Source organism: Malus sylvestris, chromosome 16 (assembly GCF_916048215.2).
Source record: "Malus sylvestris chromosome 16, drMalSylv7.2, whole genome shotgun sequence".
Classification (NCBI taxonomy): Eukaryota; Viridiplantae; Streptophyta; class Magnoliopsida; order Rosales; family Rosaceae; genus Malus; species Malus sylvestris.
Window position 1 is genome coordinate 4,763,197 of NC_062275.1, and position 17,772 is coordinate 4,780,968.

The 17,772-nt window shown below is 36.5% G+C and overlaps 3 protein-coding genes across 4 annotated transcripts; 1 reads left to right on the forward strand and 2 right to left on the reverse strand.

Annotated features, from left to right (window-relative positions):
* The first annotated feature begins 1,031 nt into the window (after window positions 1-1,031).
* Window positions 1,032-2,470, forward strand: LOC126607146 (60S ribosomal protein L34). Its single transcript, XM_050274611.1, has 4 exons — window positions 1,032-1,197; window positions 1,396-1,475; window positions 1,934-2,043; window positions 2,140-2,470. Exons 1-4 carry the CDS (start codon window positions 1,119-1,121, stop codon window positions 2,234-2,236), a joined length of 366 nt encoding a protein of 121 aa, XP_050130568.1. The 5' UTR covers window positions 1,032-1,118; the 3' UTR covers window positions 2,237-2,470.
* Window positions 2,471-4,148: 1,678 nt separating this feature from the next.
* LOC126607131 (putative NAC domain-containing protein 94) lies at window positions 4,149-6,475 on the reverse strand. 2 transcript variants are annotated; one of them, XM_050274585.1, is made up of 4 exons: window positions 6,027-6,475; window positions 5,358-5,680; window positions 5,041-5,176; window positions 4,149-4,755 (listed from the first exon to the last, which is right to left on the reverse strand). In XM_050274585.1, the coding sequence occupies exons 1-4, from the start codon at window positions 6,214-6,216 to the stop codon at window positions 4,295-4,297; spliced, it is 1,110 nt and encodes a 369-aa protein (XP_050130542.1). In that variant the 5' UTR covers window positions 6,217-6,475; the 3' UTR covers window positions 4,149-4,294. The 2 variants fall into 2 exon arrangements, with proteins under 2 accessions (XP_050130542.1, XP_050130541.1); XM_050274584.1 differs by having other exon boundaries at window positions 4,149-5,176.
* A 3,297-nt stretch (window positions 6,476-9,772) lies between these two features.
* On the reverse strand, window positions 9,773-12,948 carry LOC126607136 (uncharacterized). The gene is made up of 10 exons (XM_050274600.1): window positions 12,568-12,948; window positions 12,385-12,476; window positions 12,169-12,276; window positions 11,975-12,057; window positions 11,555-11,688; window positions 11,348-11,397; window positions 11,171-11,263; window positions 10,482-10,573; window positions 10,261-10,367; window positions 9,773-10,134 (listed from the first exon to the last, which is right to left on the reverse strand). The coding sequence occupies exons 1-10, from the start codon at window positions 12,808-12,810 to the stop codon at window positions 10,093-10,095; spliced, it is 1,044 nt and encodes a 347-aa protein (XP_050130557.1). The 5' UTR covers window positions 12,811-12,948; the 3' UTR covers window positions 9,773-10,092.
* Between the last annotated feature and the right edge of the window lie 4,824 nt (window positions 12,949-17,772).

The window sequence follows — 17,772 nt, forward strand, 5'->3', positions numbered from 1 at the left end:
TGTGAATGGTGACGTTGACATGGAGGTATTCTTCGTCTCCTAACCTTTCACTCATATGCTTTACGAATTTTAGTTTAAGACGGAAAGAAGAAATGTGCACCACGAGTGATCAATCACCCGATGTTGGCCATTGGAAATTGGAATATTAGAGAAGACAAAGCTAACTTTGTATTTTCCTTGCATGTTCGTATGCTTAAGAGGAAAAATGGAAGGGTCGGTCTAGGTCTTTGTTGCTTTGTAGAAAGCCAACAAGGGTTGCATTTGGTCAAGCACCGGAGAAAACTAGGTCATCTCACTCGTTAGATGACTAATCAAGTATATAGTTGGAAATATCTATGAATCTCTCTTAATGTATAAGACAACATACGCTACTAGTTTTCTTTCTAAAAAGAGAAACAGTTGATGCCTTCGCCACGATAACGCACTATTTCAGGGTCAAAAAGAATTATAGAGACATTTCAGTTTCCGATAATCACTATCGTGTGATCCACAAGCACAATGAACCGAATCTTGGACATGTTGTGTGAAATACAGATCTGAAATTCGTCCCCAACCATTGAATCACCTCTTGGTGGTTAGACATTACAAACTACTTGACTATTAGGAGATCGCATGCAAAATACTACATGTTATATTTTTATTTAATAAAACAATTGTCGTTCATAAAATTGAAGTTCAAGAGCTTCTCTTGAAAAATCAAGACCAATATGCCTTGGACAAAATGGTACCTTGCAGTGCAACTTCTTGTTACAATGATTTCGATAAAAATGATATTTTACGAAGAAAGAGATTCGAACTTAATTCAAAGGGGATAAATACTATTATAATCAACCTAACTAAGATTAGGTTGATGGTTAGGCAACATCTGCACAAGATGGCTACTTGATCCAAAACAATGTCCGGGAGAGTTTAGTGGGCCTAACCAGCCCAATAACTTACGACAGTGGGCCTAACCAGTTTGATTAAACCGACACCGTATCAAATTATTGGTGGCAATGAAGTAAAGATTTAATTACAACCCTCCGATCATAAGCAAATCCATTAAATTATTGTTCATATAAAGGCTTCATCTTCGACAAAACCCTAGACTTAGGGACAACTGAAACTCGATAGCAAAAATGGTGCAGCGTCTCACATATCGCGCCCGGCACAGCTACGCCACCAAATCCAACCAGCACAGGATCGTCAAAACCCCTGGTAAACTAAATATTATTGCTTTCAAACCCTAACTCTTGTTTGCTTCGTTTTTGGGTCAAATTTGTGTTTTTTTGCATATGAAATGTTGGATTAAGGTGGTATTTTGAGATTAAGATGGTATTTTGATTTGTGGGTTTTGTTTAATTTGTGTTAATTGAATTGCTGGTGCTGTTATTGATGGTTGTTTTGGGTGAACAGGAGGGAAGCTAGTGTACCAGACCACTAAGAAGAGGGCAAGTGGCCCCAAGTGCCCTGTTACTGGCAAGAGAATTCAAGGGGTATGTATTTGCCTTATTTCAATTCGAAATGTTGTCTTTGTTTCATATGTTAGTTTCGTATCCGTAGTATTTTCATGGGTTCCCAGTGTTTTGCATTTGCGAATGAGTGAAAGTTTAGTTCTCTTACTTTACGATATACCGCAACCAAAATGCCAGTTCATTGATAGGTTATGCAATAGAGTTGGAGCGGCTGTCTATGAAAGTGTTGTTGATCTGCCCTCGTGTAATTGGATTCATTTAATTTGTGCTTGAATTATCAGGCTCGATTCACCATTCCGTATGGAGATGGAACGGTTCAAGTTCTTGTGAATTTAACCTTTTTTCGAAGTAAAAAGTACACTTGGAACTTATACATTCTCCCCGCAATACAATATTGTGTATAATCATTGTAATGATTGCGTAGTCCAGTTACTTTAAGTTTCGTTTGAGTGGCGATACATTGTTGTGTTTGTTTGTAGATCCCTCACTTGAGGCCTACCGAGTATAAGAGGTCCAGATTATCTAGGAATCGGAGGACTGTTAACCGTGCTTATGGAGGTGTGTTGTCTGGAGGTGCCGTCAAGGAAAGGTTTGTAGATTGCATTGCAACATTTTTTTTCCGTCTTCTTTTCATGTTGTGTTGCACCAATGGGGTTTAGACAACTTGCTTTCTATTGGTTTGCAGGATCATCAGGGCCTTTCTGGTGGAGGAACAAAAGATCGTGAAAAAGGTGTTGAAGATTCAAAAGACAAAGGAAAAGCAAGCTGCAAAGACCAAGTGAAATCAACCGAATTTTAAGTAGTTTCTACAGACTACGTTGATTTTGGCTTATGGTGCGGGAAGTAATTCAAGGTGTTCCAATCTGTACTTTTACATTTTGTTGTGGATGGTTTAAGTTATGATGTTGAGTGCTTCATTTTGTTCGGAAATCCATCCCACCATGGAATTTCCTGTTTTGTATTGGTAACATGTACGTTTTTGAATTATTTGTGTAATGTCAGATTTACTAGCTTCATTTGCGATTTTAGTTATATTTGGATTACTTCATAACCCTTTCCTTTTTTTGATTGCTTGTCACGGCTTTTGCATGTTTCTGCTTGTGAACGGCGTGAACTATACATGTTTCTTTGTAGTTTTTATCTCCGTCTTCCTCAATCACACAAGGTCATGCCGTGAAAAGCTTCAGCCTGGCGATTAATTTGTCGTGAGGCGGGATGGTCTCCTTGATCAGAGGATGGTCTTTGAGGTCATTCTCCTTAGTCAATTCACTCGTCTTCAATGGCCTTCTCTGTCTTTTCCTTTGGACCTCATAACAGCATATGTTCTATGTTTCTTGAAGGACTCATGTTTTCTTAACACGTTCTATCTTTCTTAAGGTAGGACGTCCTGCACAGGCCCGACTAATTGAAGTGATTAGGTAGGAGTACGAGAGATCGTGATCATGCAGAAAAAAAAAAGAGAGCAACAACAGAGAGAGCAGCAGGTTGGAAGTTTGCATTTTGCTCCAGGTCCCATCACTGTACTCAAGAGGATGACGAGTGACTCGGTGATCGGGTTGCTTTGACGAATAAGAGCATGAACCTTACTGTGGACATGATTGTAGGATAGCAGCAGCTGAGTCTTGTTCCCTCTCTCTCTTGCAAGTTTGCAACTTGGAGGAGTTTGAGAAAATTTTGGCTTTTTTATGTTTTATATGATACAATTGGATGAAATAAGTGGGTTTCACTTTCATGTTACGAGTATTGAATGATCTGCATTCACAGGACCACAATAAAAGTATTAATCAAACCAATTTAGGTCATCCAGTGATCGTAACATTTAATAACATTTAATGCTAAGTAGCAGGAAGAATTTTCCGACAAAAGCTTGGTAAAATTATCTTGGATTGTCATAAAAAAAAAAGAAGAAAAAAGAAGTTGGGCTTAGAAATCTTGGGCTGAAAGTTTTGAGCTTAGACTGATATCTTAATGGGCCTATCTCAGCTTCACATATTGCTCTCTCCATAGTCTAACAATTCCTATGGATTATTTTGGTTCCGGATCCAATCGGAAGAACCTACTCTATTGTTCCTTGTCTCCCCCATGTACCAAAACGGTAATGACGAAAGAGAAGTAAAAACAGTGGGAGAAGAATAAATTAATATCAAACTTGCTGGCCACGTGATTCAAATTAAAGATTTCTTATTTACAAGTAAAAAAAAAAAAAACACTACAACGTAGTACTTGCTGGCCACGTGATTCAAATTAAAGATTTCTTATTTACAAGTAAAAAAAAAAAAAACACTACAACGTAGTACTAAGTGACAAAACCGAAGCTTTGCATTAATATATTTACTCTAAGCAGGTGATGTTCTCACGGTCTCACCTGCTTGTGATCATTGCAAATCCTACATATCATGCTTGAAGCATGAAGGAAACGATCCAATGCTTAGTATAATATAAAGCATTTATCCAACATGCATCCACCTTTTTGTTTTGAACACAAAAATAAAAATGTTGATTAATGTATTTTAGGTCTCTCGAATCCGAGGACTTGACTTGGTTAATTTGATATTTCTTGTCACAAAGTTTGTGAATGCGTGCGTGCCCTTGTCATACATGTGTTTGTGAGTGAGCATTAATATTGAGTTATTGACGATCTGCAATTTGATAGAGGACCTCAAACATTTCAAACCTAATCAGCATCCGATTTCCTTGATCATACACTTTGGAGTTTAATTAGCAAAAAGAATTCTACAAACACGAACTTAATTAACTGATGAGCTATAGCCTATAGCTAGCAAAACTAAAAAGTTAAGAAACATTAGTGATTAAGCAGTGTTTCTAATTATGTGACAAGTTTAAGTGTAGCATCTGGTGGTGGACATTTCACTCGGACATGGAGAAGACTCCCACGTCAAACTCGACTTCCATGCATCCCCTCCTCCTACATTCATAGGCAAAGGCAAACTACTCATCAATGGAAACCCAATATTTGATCTCCCACTAGTCTCCCACTGTTGATCGTCTCCTTCTTCTATCACGTTCGAGTTCACATTTTGAATGTTCTTAATCAACCCAGTTATACTGTCATGGCCATTGCCAAGGTTATTGTTATTTCCTTGCATGACCTCATGATGATGTGGCAATGCCATCGATGAAAAGCCTCCATTAGTAATACTAAAGTCAAAATTAGTACTTTCTCCAGAGGCGCCCTTGACGTTGTTGCTGCCATTGTAATCTCCGAGCATTGAGGATGACATGTTTAACAACAAGGAGGACACATCCACCGTGCATTTTGCCGCTGGTCCGGATGAAGTTTCTGAAGGTGATGAAAATGCGAAGCTAGGGTTAGAAAAGTAGTCTGATGATCTGTTAGAAAAGTTGGAGGAAATGGGAAAGTACTGATGGGGTAGTTTGACATTGCAACCCATCATCAAGGGGTTTATGGGTTTGTAGGAGTTGGAATAAATATCTAGAGGGGATATATTGCTTGTTGTGGATGACATTTTTATGTCATTGTTGTTGGAGAAGTTGATTTTCGATGTCAGTATTGACATGCTCTCTGAACTAAACTCATGATGATGATGAGTAGCATTGTGTGCACCTTTGGAGCCTAGCATATGATCACCAAATGTGTTTGTTTCAGGCAAGGCAGACACCCAAGAGTGATGAGAAAGGGCTCTTTGGTGAGCATTACTTGAATTTGTTTTCTTGAATATCCTGCATATTGCCCATGAATCCTGCAACAATAGTACATTTTAATTAGTCCGGCTGTAATACGTGTGTGTGTGTATATAAGCATCGTTTTTGTCAACTAACCTAACATGTGACAAATTGACAATCTAACAACATAACAATTAGATATTTACTAAAAATCATGCATTATATGCACAAATAGAAAAATAGTTTTTCTTAACATACATTTGCAGGAATGGTTTTGTCCATGAACGATGATGATCTCTTTGGTGGGAGTGAATCTGTGAGAGAAGGTAAGCGAAACTCATGCATCATCCAGTCAGTTTTCACCCCTTTGGCAGCTCTACCTTTGTAGAAAACAAGTGACTTCTTCAACCCAATGCACTTGGAGGAACTACACGCACCTTCGGATGAGTAGATGGGCCGGTCGGTTCCCGTAGCTTTCCAGAAACCGGCTCCGGTAACCCGGTTTGGCCTTGTGCTGTTCCTATATTTTCTATCCCTTGGACAGTAGAAATACCATTCCTTCTCCCCAGACGCTGCCAACTCTGCACATATCATCCAAAAAATTAATTAAAAACTTTATAGCTAAGCTGTTCAAAATATATGCAACTAAAGCCCTTGTATATTCTGAACAATTTATGAAGTGAAACCCAAACCTTCGAACACAGAATACACACACACACATATATTATTGAGATCTTAGGCTCAAAACTTCAACGTAATAGTAGTAATTAAAAACATTCTTAGTCGGCATATATCAAAGAACACCCAAGAGAGAAAAAGCTACTATATATATTTTGACTAAAAGAAACTCAGAGATCGATATATTACTCAGAAATGGAAGTTTTTTTAGTCACGCATGAATATGTAAGATTAAGTTTTGAAAATTACTTGGAAGATCCCAGGGGTCAAATTTATAGATGTCAAGTTGCTTGATAAGCTCAATAGAGAGAGGCCTCTGCTGAACCTTCCTCTTGAGGTAAAACCCTACCAGCTCCTCATCAGTTGGATGAAAACGAAACCCTGGAAGGATCACTTCATCCATTTTTTCTCCTCCGATATTATCACTTCTCTCATCCATTTTTTCTACAAAACCCTAAAGTACTGGTAGATGTATATCCTGCTTCTCAGTAGCTCTTTAAGGGAACAAGATAAGTGAAAACTTTAATCACTACCCAACAGTGAGAAACTGAAGAAATTAATGTTAATATTAATCACAGTGCTCTCTTTTAACACCTGAAACTGCAGTAAGAAGCAAACCCTAGCTAGCTGGAGCTAGAAAACATAAGCACACAGAACGAGAACGAAGAAGAAGTGAAGAGGTGGAGTGAAAGCAACAAGTTTAAGATGGCGGTAAGGGTGTGGACTTAATTTGTAGGGAAAATATATGCTTCCTGAGAAGGGGTCTGCCTCCGAAGGATCAGCCGCCTTTTCTGGCGACTTTATATATATGAGAGTGTGTGTGTTTTGCGAGGATCACGTTGGCTACTTCACACAGTCACACAGTAGTACAAATTGAAATTAATTTAGAAGGTAGCTCTTAAATATTGAAATAAAAATCAAATTAGATTACAGCTACCAAGAAAAATTAAAGCTGAAGTCAAGAAAATAGATTTCCACAAGAAGAGCCTTATTTCTCAATTGGACCTTAATGAACCCAATTTAGGGTTTTGTATTACTCCAAGTAGTGGAATCTCAAGGAAACCCACCATCTATCATCACCACCAGCTTATAGGGATTATGAATCCACTTTTTTAATTATTTCTCAACTATATAAAATTTTTAATGCAAAAAATTTCTTCATTAATTCTTCTAAACTATGTGAATGAGAATTCTAACTTGAATGTAAACGTAGAGCATATTGTTTTAAAGAACTTGATTAACCCTGATCATCATCTAAACTATTAGAAGAATGATTCGAACTTGCGAGAGCAAACTTCCAAGCAACAAGTGCTAGTATTTCTTCACTAATTCATCTACAAATATTGTTTATTGTCATCAACTAAGTTTTGGTCTATCCACTACAAATCAAGACAAAGCAAACTTCCAAGCAAGTACCAGTATTTAAATTTGAGATGTTTGAATTGGTGTTTGGAAACGTGGACCGGGGCCAACTTCCAAGACAAAGCTCAAACAATATCAATATTTTTTACCATTTGGATTCCTATGAGAGGACTTATTAGGATCCGATTATTATAAGAGATATTAGTTTCTCAAAATCCGAAAATCCCGTTTCTATTCCATTCCCAGAGCTTCTATTCCACTGACTTTGTCAGGTTTAAGAGGTTTAAGAATTTGTCATTATCTCACTCATCTGCAGGTTAATCAGCTGGCTATATAGTTACCCTCCAAATATAGCTAATATGGACCACCTGTCCACCCTGAATAGAATTCAAGTTACGTTTTACATGTAGATATGCTGAAATTATGTGTTTGACCTTTCAGGGAATCCACCTATCTCTTAGAAACTCAGAGTCAGAGGCTTAATTAAGTTAGTTAATTAGTATTCACTCATCTTATCTGGAAATTTCATTGTTGATGGTTAATATATACAACCGTGCACCCGAGTTACTCTCTATTTTTTATTTTCCAAATTTCTGTGCAGTAATGCTTTTGGAGGTTTTTGTCACTATACAGCATGATTATACATGATGAAAAATACTTGGTTTTAGGGTTAAACGTTTGTTATTTTCGATGATTTACGAAGCCAATTGAATCCAAAACCTTTTGGACTTTAAATGTAACACAAAGCTAACAAGTTACTGGTCAACTGGCAAAACATTTTTGTTATTTTTATTACTATATATGATGAAAGACTGAAAAAAAAAATATGTCACATTCAAGTCATGTTATTAGTGTAACCCGCCAACTTGTTTATTATATTTGTGTGTTTTATCATTTTCACAATGTCTTTTATATATATATATATATATATATATATATTTAATTCAGCAATTGATGCCTATGCAAACCCAAGAACTTCATCAACAAAGTCAAAACAAAGTGTCACTAGACCAGAATACAAATCTCAAAATTTAAACTCATATAATCTCATAATTTAAACTCATCTAACGGTGATAAATATGACGGTAAACATCACCATTACTTGAGAGTATTGAGCAAAAATATTATTAACTTGCTAAATATTTCATGTAAATCATACCTTATGATTGCTTGTTGTGTCATAAATAAGTATATGGGTGGGGAAAGAGAGCTATGGGGTTTTTAGGTACATCCAAGTCTTTCAAGATGAGCTAAAGTTTCTCTGATTTTGTAGACTTTGGAAAAACCCCAGTATGGGATTCCTCAATTCCTTGCCTTTTGTAAAACCAAAAAGGTTTCAACTTTCAACAACAATGAAAAGTTAAATTACAGTTTGAAATCCTCTCTCCATTTTGTTGATTAAACTGATTGATTGGTTTCAAAGTCCAATTTGTCATACAGCACTTGAGTTTGCTTACAAACAAGGTCTGCTGTGCTGGTTGGATAGCAACTAGGAGAACTTTTCAGTGTGCCGAGAGTACGGCCTAATATATACTAAGTGTATTGTGTTTACACTAGTATAATGAGCCGTGTTCCCGACATACTGAAAAAATCTCTCAACAACTAGCAACTAGCTAGCAAGTGAAGTACTGTAGTAATTAAGTATTTAATGGTGAAAATTTCGGGTTTTCACTGAGTCAAATGCCAAACTTGGGGACTCCAAAGTCAGTGAAACTCCCCAGATTTCTTACCCTCGGTTGGAACCCTTTTTGTCTGTTGATTGACATAGAATTTACTTCCCCAAGCGTGCAACCAAAGTTTTTAAAAAAGGTCAAACTCTTCAAGCTCAAGCATCTACACATAATTGAATAATTCACCTCTTTCTACGTGAAACATTATTAACCCTTCGATTTCACTCATTCATTAACTCAACCATGTAAATTTGCAAAGGGCCACCGACCACCCGCACTCACTGGCGACAATTTGCTGCCTAATATTCCTAATAAACGACTCACTATGAAACTTACAGCTCAAATGGCTAAGGAGTTTAATCCTCGCTCTCGATATTATGTGTTTGAATCCTTCTTGTTTAATATCGTTTGTACAAAAATCTATGTATCTCATAATTACAATACTTAAATTCTAATCTTTGCCTAAATTTCGTTAATCCGTGTCACTTTGTAAACTGGTGAAGATGACTCGACCCCCTTACTTCGTTAAGGGGAGATAAGTAGTTAAACCGGAATTCATGACTAAGCATCTTACATTCTGTTTAGAATTGATACGATACTCTGCTTAAACTAATATAAACAGAGAGGAAGGAGATTCAAATTCGAATGTATAGGATGAACATATATGCTCTAACCAATGTGCCCACAACTGTTGCACAACCTTCTTCAATCGAGTAATGTTATGCCACCTAACTAGTAAGAAACACGGGGCAATAACATCTTGGAATACAACAATACTGCTTATATCATAATATTTTCTTTCTTTATTTTCTCTCTTGTTTATACTTCTTCCTTGGAACTTAGTCAACAACCAAACCAAAAAAGAGAACTTAGTCAAACAAAGAGAGAGGATCCTCGCCGGATCCTCTTTGTGAGGATCTCGAAGATCCTCCAACCACATTCGTTCATATATCGTGCGATCAGTTTTCGTCAGGAAGTGTTTATATTCAATTTTAAATAAAAAAATTCACAATGAAGTAACTATATGGTACAGGAAAGCGATGCCACAATACATTGTTTGCACGTTCTGTGTCTCCACTGTTAGAGTCGAAAGTAGGTTTAATGCCTCTAATACATATTAACTTATGCCTATTGATATGAAACAACCACCAAAAGATTAGAGATCCTGATTTTTGGCGACTTTTAAGTACGCCTTGCAGGCCGTCTTGTAACTTTAAGCACCCGTTGCAGCAATGCTCTGCGTCGATTACCATCAACGTAAAAGATACTCAACTACCATCCTATCAGGTTGTCTGCAACAGTTCCTTGATATCGTACCCTTGTAGCTGTCGCATAAACAAGAAGAAAGATTGATTTTAGCATTGAGAGAGTACTCGATGCTTGCTCTTCAGCTTTGGGATTCGGAGTACTCAATCATAATCATAACTTAGATACTCAGAAATCATGTTTACCTGAAGGAAGGTCAGAAGCAAGATCACTCCTGAGTTCCAGAGAGCATGTATTGTGATGGGGGTTACAAGGTTGCGAGTTTGAGCATACGACAATCCCAGAGCAGTGCCTATACAGACCATAAGCAGATGAGATAAAATGTGTTCAATGAATCCTAAACCACATTAATGTGCGTTGGAGGTGATGCACAATTTTGATTTGATTTCTTTGGTAGACGTGTTACCTAGCACAAACAGCTGGGGGAACTCTCCAGGAGTGAGATGTGCAAGTGCAAATACAGCTGCACTTATTACAATAGCCACTGGTGTAGGTACCCTGCAAAACAGATTTTTAACGGCAATAAGATACTCAGGAACGAACAGATGACACCTACAAATGCAACTATACTAAAACAAGTGAAACCAAAAAATATTAAACCAATGCTCAGCCAACTCCCTGAAACCTTATGTAAAAGTTTTGCATGACTCTGCCATTCTCCTACGTAAGTGCCTCAAAAGCAGTTTCTTCTACCATATATTTCTTAGCCTCTACACCTAATCCGGCTTCGCTCTTGTTAGTAGAAATATCCGATTCTGGTTGATTAATTCAGAAAAGCAGTTTTAGGAGTGAACCAATCACATTATCTGGATCGCAGCCCTAGTTAAACAATTGTAGGCAAGCTTAGGGGAAGAACTGTGCCCGTTTAGAGAAATTTCAATAAAAGGTCGTACCCAGTGCACAAAGCTCCCGCTTTACGCAGGGTCTAGGAGAGGTGAATGTCGGCTAGCCTTACCCCCATTTATGGAGAGGCTGCTCCCAAGTCTCGAACCCGAGACCTACCGCTCATAGGCGAAGGCACTTTCAATAGAAATAATAAATCATTTTAGGCAGATTATGCAACTCTATTAAACAGAGAAAAATAGGGAAACATACCACTTAGTCATGGAGACCATAAAAAACCCGCGAAACACAGTTTCTTCAAGAATTGGAGCCAAAACTCCAGTGATGCCTAGCAAGCAAGCAGTGCTGCAACCAACATCAACAACAGCTTAATCAACTTGCTTAATCCTCAAGTTGTAGAGATGGAAAAGAAAAGACCTTTTAAAGTACCTGATACCGGACGATCCAATCAGTGGAAGCAAACTAACTAGAGCGTCCTTCTGAAATCATGTTAAAATGAACAAAACATATAATAAAAAAATACAATCCCTTACACGGTGAGATTGACAGACAATCTCCTTATTAACTTAATCCCTGTGTCCATTGCACCCTATAATGAGATAAAGAGATAATAAGATAAATTTGAATAATTCACACCTCTCGTTCTGGGCTCTCCCCCCTCAACAAGGACAATGCAGCCCCTGTCACCGTGATAGCAGCTATGGCACCAACAATACCAATCCCTGCCCACAATAGCCATCCCTTCTGTAGATTGAAAGGTTCCTTCAAATCTGAAACGGTAATAGCTCATTATCTCATTATCTGAAACAGTAATAGCTAATTAACTCAATAGGCCACAGTCTAGATATAGGCATTCACAACTATAGAAATGGAAGAAATACAGATTACCATTCACTGCAATTCAACAAATCACACATTCGAGATATGAGCTACAACAAGAGTCATCTCATTGGGACAATTACCAACAAAAAGAAACTTTACGATCATCCAATGAAAAGAAACTTTACGAGTGTGTTTTCGTTCAAGGGTAAAGAAATAAGTTGGAAAAATCAGTACCGTAGCGATAAACATCTTCAGGCAGTGGTTGGTAAGTGCTGGCAACAGCATATAGAACAGCAAGCACAGCTGCAGTTGTAATACTAGCGAAACAAAAACCAAACCAATTAGACCATGTCGAAATTTGCTAAGCACAGTTATAAACACTGCAAAACAGCTCCTACAAGTAGAATTACAAAGTGATTACGCATTACCCTTGATCAAGAAACAGTATCTCTGCCTTCTCATCCAAACTCAATTCCGGAATTCGAATTCCTAAATACGGTATAGCTGCTGCCTCTACCAGTCCTGTTAAAACAAAACTGGGGACAAAAATTAATCTTTCTTCTTCTGAATTGTGATATATAATCCAGGATTGAATTAAGCATAATTATCTTAACATTAATCAGCTAATTAAACACTAAACCCACCTCAGTCCACAAGCAAGCGATGTTAACGACGCCGTTTGCCATTCCCAGGGCACATCCCACCGCTTCAAAATCCGCCACTCCGACTCATTTTCCTGATAATTTCACCAAAATATGATTACTTTAAAAGTTAAACACTCTGTTTTTTTAATCCGGGTTCTCTCGGTTAAAGCTGAAAGCGAGTACCTTTTCTTGGAAATCGCCTTTGGGCTTTCCTCCGCCGCTGAAAAAGCAAATGCAGGGCGTATTTCTGACGTTTTTGAGCCTTGAAAGCTGGGTTGGTCGGCGCGGCGAGAAGCCGGCGGTGAAGCTTCTGCCGCCGTCGAGCAAAAGGGAGGGGATTTGGGTTCTGGAAGAAGTTAGCTTGGGCGAGTCTGAGAAGTTGGAGAAAGAAGATTGAGCTACAGATGTGAACAGCGTGTACACCATTGCTGGTTTTGATATTGTATTGGAACTTTTGAGCACGCAGAATTGCAGAATTGCAGAGCAGCGAGACTTACGACCGTTGCGCAGAGGGATAAGGCTGGCCTGAGGTTTCCGTAATATCACTTGTTACCCTGTGATATTTCTAAATTTACAATGAGCTCCCTATATGAACTATGAAGTGTGAACAAATTGCTTGGGCCGTTTGGCTACACTATTGACGGACTCCTCCATCGTGGGCTTTAGGATAAAGCCGACATGCAAACATCACGTCGGTGATCTTATTTAGAGGCCATATTTTCTCTCGCTTGCTTTGCCATTATTTTCTTCAGAGTAAATTGTAGTAATGGTTCTTTAATTTTAATCAAATTGGAGCAATAATTTTTCAACTAAAAATCTATTCTATTGGTCCATCAACTCATCAAAGCGTGTAGCCATAGTCCTTTTGGTTAACTCGGTCAGAATTATGTCAAAATGAGTTATGTTGGAATGACCATTACTACAGTTGGATTAGGATTGATGGACTAATGCTCCAATTAGATTAAAGTTGAGGGACAATTTCTCCAGTTTGATTAAAGTTGAGGGGACCATTTATACAAATTTTCTTATTTGATTTTCCATATTTGCCCCTTGATTTAGCCTCACGTGCATGAAGTGTGACTCATTTTGACGGAAATTCTAACGGAGTTGACGAAAATGATCATAATTGCATGTTTTGATGAGTTAAAAAACCAATGATAATATATTTTTCGTTCAAGGACCAGTCGTAATGAATTTTTCATTAAATAATCTTTACTCCAATTAAGTTAAAGTTAAGGTATCATACAATTTACTCTTTTCTTTTTCCAGATGCCACTTATTGTAACATCTTTTATTGATCCTAAACCAAACTTTCATAATATTGTTTCCAACTTCATTATTCTAATCCTCTCATGACGTAATTGTATACGATACACTTAATGGTGTTTCTTAATAATAAATGGCAGTTTTTTTTTAATACCTAATAAAGTGATGTTGATCTCAATGTTGAGATGGTCCATCCTTTATTTTGGTCTATTCCCTTTAGTTGGTTGGACAATATAAAAGCAAGAACTCATGTAGAAATGCTTTTCGATTAATTAAAAGTGTTTTAAGAGAAAATGTTTTGAGTTTTAAACACACTTAAAGTGCTTCCTGCAAAAAGCGTCAGTTATGTACTTCTTGCATGAAGTATTTCAAGTACTTTTTCAAGATTCAGTTGCCTTTTTACTAAGAATTGGTTTTAAAATATTTTCACAAAAAACATTTTTAATCATTTCAAAAACATTTCTAAATAAATTTAAATGTCTAAACATGGTACATAAATTATGGAGAATTTTATTATGAAAGTTATAATTATTAAAAGAACATAACTTGACTGCTGTAAATTCAGCAGCTGGTCCTGCTTACAACCAATTTGGAATTGACACGTGTCCAAATTTTGATTTTTTAATCAAAAATTTGGATACGTGTCCATCCCAAATTGGTTGTAACTAGCACCGACTGCTAAATTCTTAGCAGCCAAGTTCTTTCCTTATTGAAATGGACTTTGATTATATAGGATTACAGCTCATCAGTGGCATTTAACGGAACTTTGAAGGATGTAACAACACTGTATGAGCGTGGTCTATGTTAGGTGACATGTCATGCCAATAAGTCACAGTCTTTGTTATCTTTGTCATAATCATTTTGATTTTTAACTTTATACTCAAAAAGTTAGGATTTCACTTCAATTCGGTGCTACGTAATATTAAATGTTATGAATGTTAGACGATTTGAATTTATAGAATAACAATAAAATAAATTATTCAAATAAATTCAAATCATTTAATATTCGTAGCATTTAATACTATGTGACATAAAAAATAAAAAAATTCGAAAGTTTAATGATTTTTTTTGTGTGATATCCACACATCTCATTTTACTTCTCACGCACCGTTCTAATTTTCAACCGTCGGATCGGATGAATTGAAAAAGATCAACGAATATAAATTAACAAAAGGTGTGTAAAAAGTAATTTAGATTGTGTGGATAGCACCTTTTTTTTTTTTATATATATATAGAAAAGTTGACGATTAAAATTTGTTTTTATATAAAAATTTCGCATTCAACGTACCATAGTTTCCACTCCATCCAAACGACCAAAAACCGTGGAGACCCACCCAATCCAATATCTTGCCAACTGTCTCTTCACCGTCGGTATTGGAATCGCTCCTTAATTGGCGCATGGGTCCCCGACTCCCCCCGGACATGATGTGAGCAAGCACCGTCAAGCTCCAAACATTTCTTAATCAAAGAAGGTTTAATAAAAGTTTACCCAAATTATAGAAATTCTGCTATAAGTGTAAGTTAAGTTGAGTATTGTGATTCTTCTCTATCCAATGTGTATCGGGTTTAAACTCTATGTTTTGATAGTTGTAATATTATTTGAGTGCTGCTATTTACATATTTTCTTTTATTTTTCACAAAGTCTTTTTAATTTTTTATTGTCGGATTGAATGAATTAAAAAATATCAACAGATATAAATTAATAGGAGGTGTGTGAGATGTTTAAAAAAAAAAAAATTGTGTGACAGCACCACCCTATAATTTATATACAGGTAGGAGCAATATGCTTCACATCCACAATTATTTTTTTAACACTAAAGATATTAGAAGAAGGAAAATCAAAACTCGAGACCTTAAGTACAAGATAAGGCCATCTCCAACCGAAGGGTCCAGATGGCCAGATGACTGAAAATAGCCAGAAAACGGTCTCCAACCGAGAGGTAGGCCAGAGGGCTCTGGAATCTGGGAGGGCCCCATGAAATCAAAGAGGACTGGAAGGCTGGCTGCATGCAGTCAGCCCGGGGCTAGCCATTTTTTTTAATGCTATATTTCTGTCGATTATAGCCGACATAAATAATATATACTATATTATTAGTGTTGGTTATAACCGACACTAATATCAATGTTAATATAATAGCAGTTTGAACAGTGTCGGTTAAAACCGACACTAATTTGAATTATAATTTGAATTCCAATGGCTAGCCAGTCACTAGTCGTTGTATTCAATTTTTTTTTTTTTTTTACGAATTTATACCTTTTTTTTCTATAACTTCCTATAACTCTTTTTCTATAACTTATATTTTACAAATTTTGGTTCATATTTTTTTCGTATAACTTCTATTTTACAAAATTTGTTTCATTTTTTTTTTAAATTCCATTTTTTTCCTATAACTTCTATTTCATAAAATTTGTTTCATTTTTTTTTTAAATTCCATTTTTTTCATATAACTTCTATTTCACAAAAAAAAAATTTATATATTTTTTTAAATTCTATTTTTTTTCCTATAACTTCCTAAGCCATTATACAACATTAAATTAAATTAAGTAACATGAAACAACATTAAACAATATGAAACAACATTAAATAATATTAACCAACATAAAAATTATACAACAAGAAACTTAAACAACATTTTTAAAAACATTTAAGTTGTAGTTTTTAAATAATAAATTATGTTTGGCCCTTTGGCCCTCAGTTGGAGACGGTTTTTTGTGATAGGACTAAAACGAGCCCTCTGGCCCTCGGTTGGAGACGGAGGCAAATATGGCCATGTACTGTTCATTAAAATATTTATATCTTGGAGGATCTTGGAGGGCTAAAACGAGCAATATGGCCAGCCATCGGTTGGAGAAGGCCTAAAATATTCATTAAGTCATCTCCAACCGAAGGGTCCAGAGGGCCAGAGGGCCGAAAATAGCCCGAAAACCGTTTCTAACCGAGTGCTAGGGCAGAGGGCTGTGGAATCTGAGAAAGCCCCACGGAATCGAATAGGGCTAGCCAGAAAACTGCTTAATCCTATCGGTTACAACCGACAAGAATACATGTATATTATTTAATATAAATGTATTCATGTCGGTTATAACGACAGAAATTCTTAAAAAGAATTTTGAATCCAACGGCTAGCTGGCCTGTTACCGTTGGATTCTTTTTTTTTTTTTGGGCCTTTTTTTTTAAATTCTCAAAAATTCTATTTTTTTTCCTATCAATACCTAAACCATTCATTCACCATTCCTCACAAAGTTTTTAAATTTAAGTTAATGTTGTTTTCAAATTTAATTTGTAATTTTTAAATTTAATTTGTCATTTTTAAATTTTAGTTGTAGTTTTTAAATATAAGTTATAGTTTTTAAATTTAAGTTGTTGTTTTTAAATTTAAGTTGTTGTAGTTTTTAAATAATAAATTATGTTTGGCCCTCGGTTGGAGACGGTTTTTTGTGACAGGGCTAAAACGAGCCATCTGGCCCTCGGTTGGAGAAGAAGGCAAATATGACAATGTACTGTTTATTAAAATATTAGGGTAAAAGACTGTTTACTACCCTCATATTTCGTGCTTTTCAACATTTAGTACATCAAGTTTTTTTCGTCTCAGAATCATACCTAAAGTGTAAATTTTGAGACAGTCTCATACATTCGTTAGTCAAACTGTTAAATGTGCCATTAATTGTGACATGACGCCCATATGGACAATGACTGGGCGCAACGTGTCAGCCACGTTTTTTTTTCTTTTTTCTTCTTCTTCTTCCGACTGCAACTTTTTTTTTTCTTCCTCCTTCTCCTTCTTCCTTCCTCCTTCTTCCTTCTTCTTCCTTCTCCTTCTTCTTCCTCCGAATTTGGGGAAGTTTTTATTTTTTTTTCCTCCTTCCTCCTCCTTCCTCCTTCTTCCTTCTTCCTTCTCCTTCCTCCTTCTTCCTTCCTCTTCTTCTTCTTCTACCTCCGAATCTGCCTAGATTCGGTTTTTTTTTTCTTCCTTCTTCTTCTCCTTCTTCCTTCTTCCTTCTTCCTTCCCCTTCTTCTCCTTCTTCTCCTTCTTCCTTCTTCTTCCTCCGAATATGGGGAAGATGAAGATTTTTTTTTTTTTTTTTTGAGGAAGATGAAAAAGAAGGAAGAAGGAGAAGAAAGGG

Excerpts from the sequence above, each read along its gene's own strand:
- LOC126607136 (XM_050274600.1), bottom strand. The coding sequence starts at position 12,810 with ATGGTGTACACGCTGTTCACATCTGTAGCTCAATCTTCTTTCTCCAAC. Across the intron at positions 10,368-10,481 it reads CCCCCAGCTGTTTGTGCTAG|GCACTGCTCTGGGATTGTCG; the intron begins GTAACACGTCTA and ends TGGTCTGTATAG. Across the intron at positions 10,135-10,260 it reads TGCTTCTGACCTTCCTTCAG|CTACAAGGGTACGATATCAA; the intron begins GTAAACATGATT and ends TTTATGCGACAG.
- LOC126607131 (XM_050274584.1), bottom strand. The coding sequence starts at position 6,216 with ATGGATGAGAGAAGTGATAATATCGGAGGAGAAAAAATGGATGAAGTG. Across the intron at positions 5,681-6,026 it reads TGACCCCTGGGATCTTCCAA|AGTTGGCAGCGTCTGGGGAG; the intron begins GTAATTTTCAAA and ends TGATATGTGCAG. Across the intron at positions 5,177-5,357 it reads ACAAAACCATTCCTGCAAAT|GATTCATGGGCAATATGCAG; the intron begins GTATGTTAAGAA and ends CTATTGTTGCAG.
- LOC126607146 (XM_050274611.1), top strand. The coding sequence starts at position 1,119 with ATGGTGCAGCGTCTCACATATCGCGCCCGGCACAGCTACGCCACCAAA. Across the intron at positions 1,198-1,395 it reads CAGGATCGTCAAAACCCCTG|GAGGGAAGCTAGTGTACCAG; the intron begins GTAAACTAAATA and ends TTGGGTGAACAG. Across the intron at positions 2,044-2,139 it reads GGAGGTGCCGTCAAGGAAAG|GATCATCAGGGCCTTTCTGG; the intron begins GTTTGTAGATTG and ends ATTGGTTTGCAG.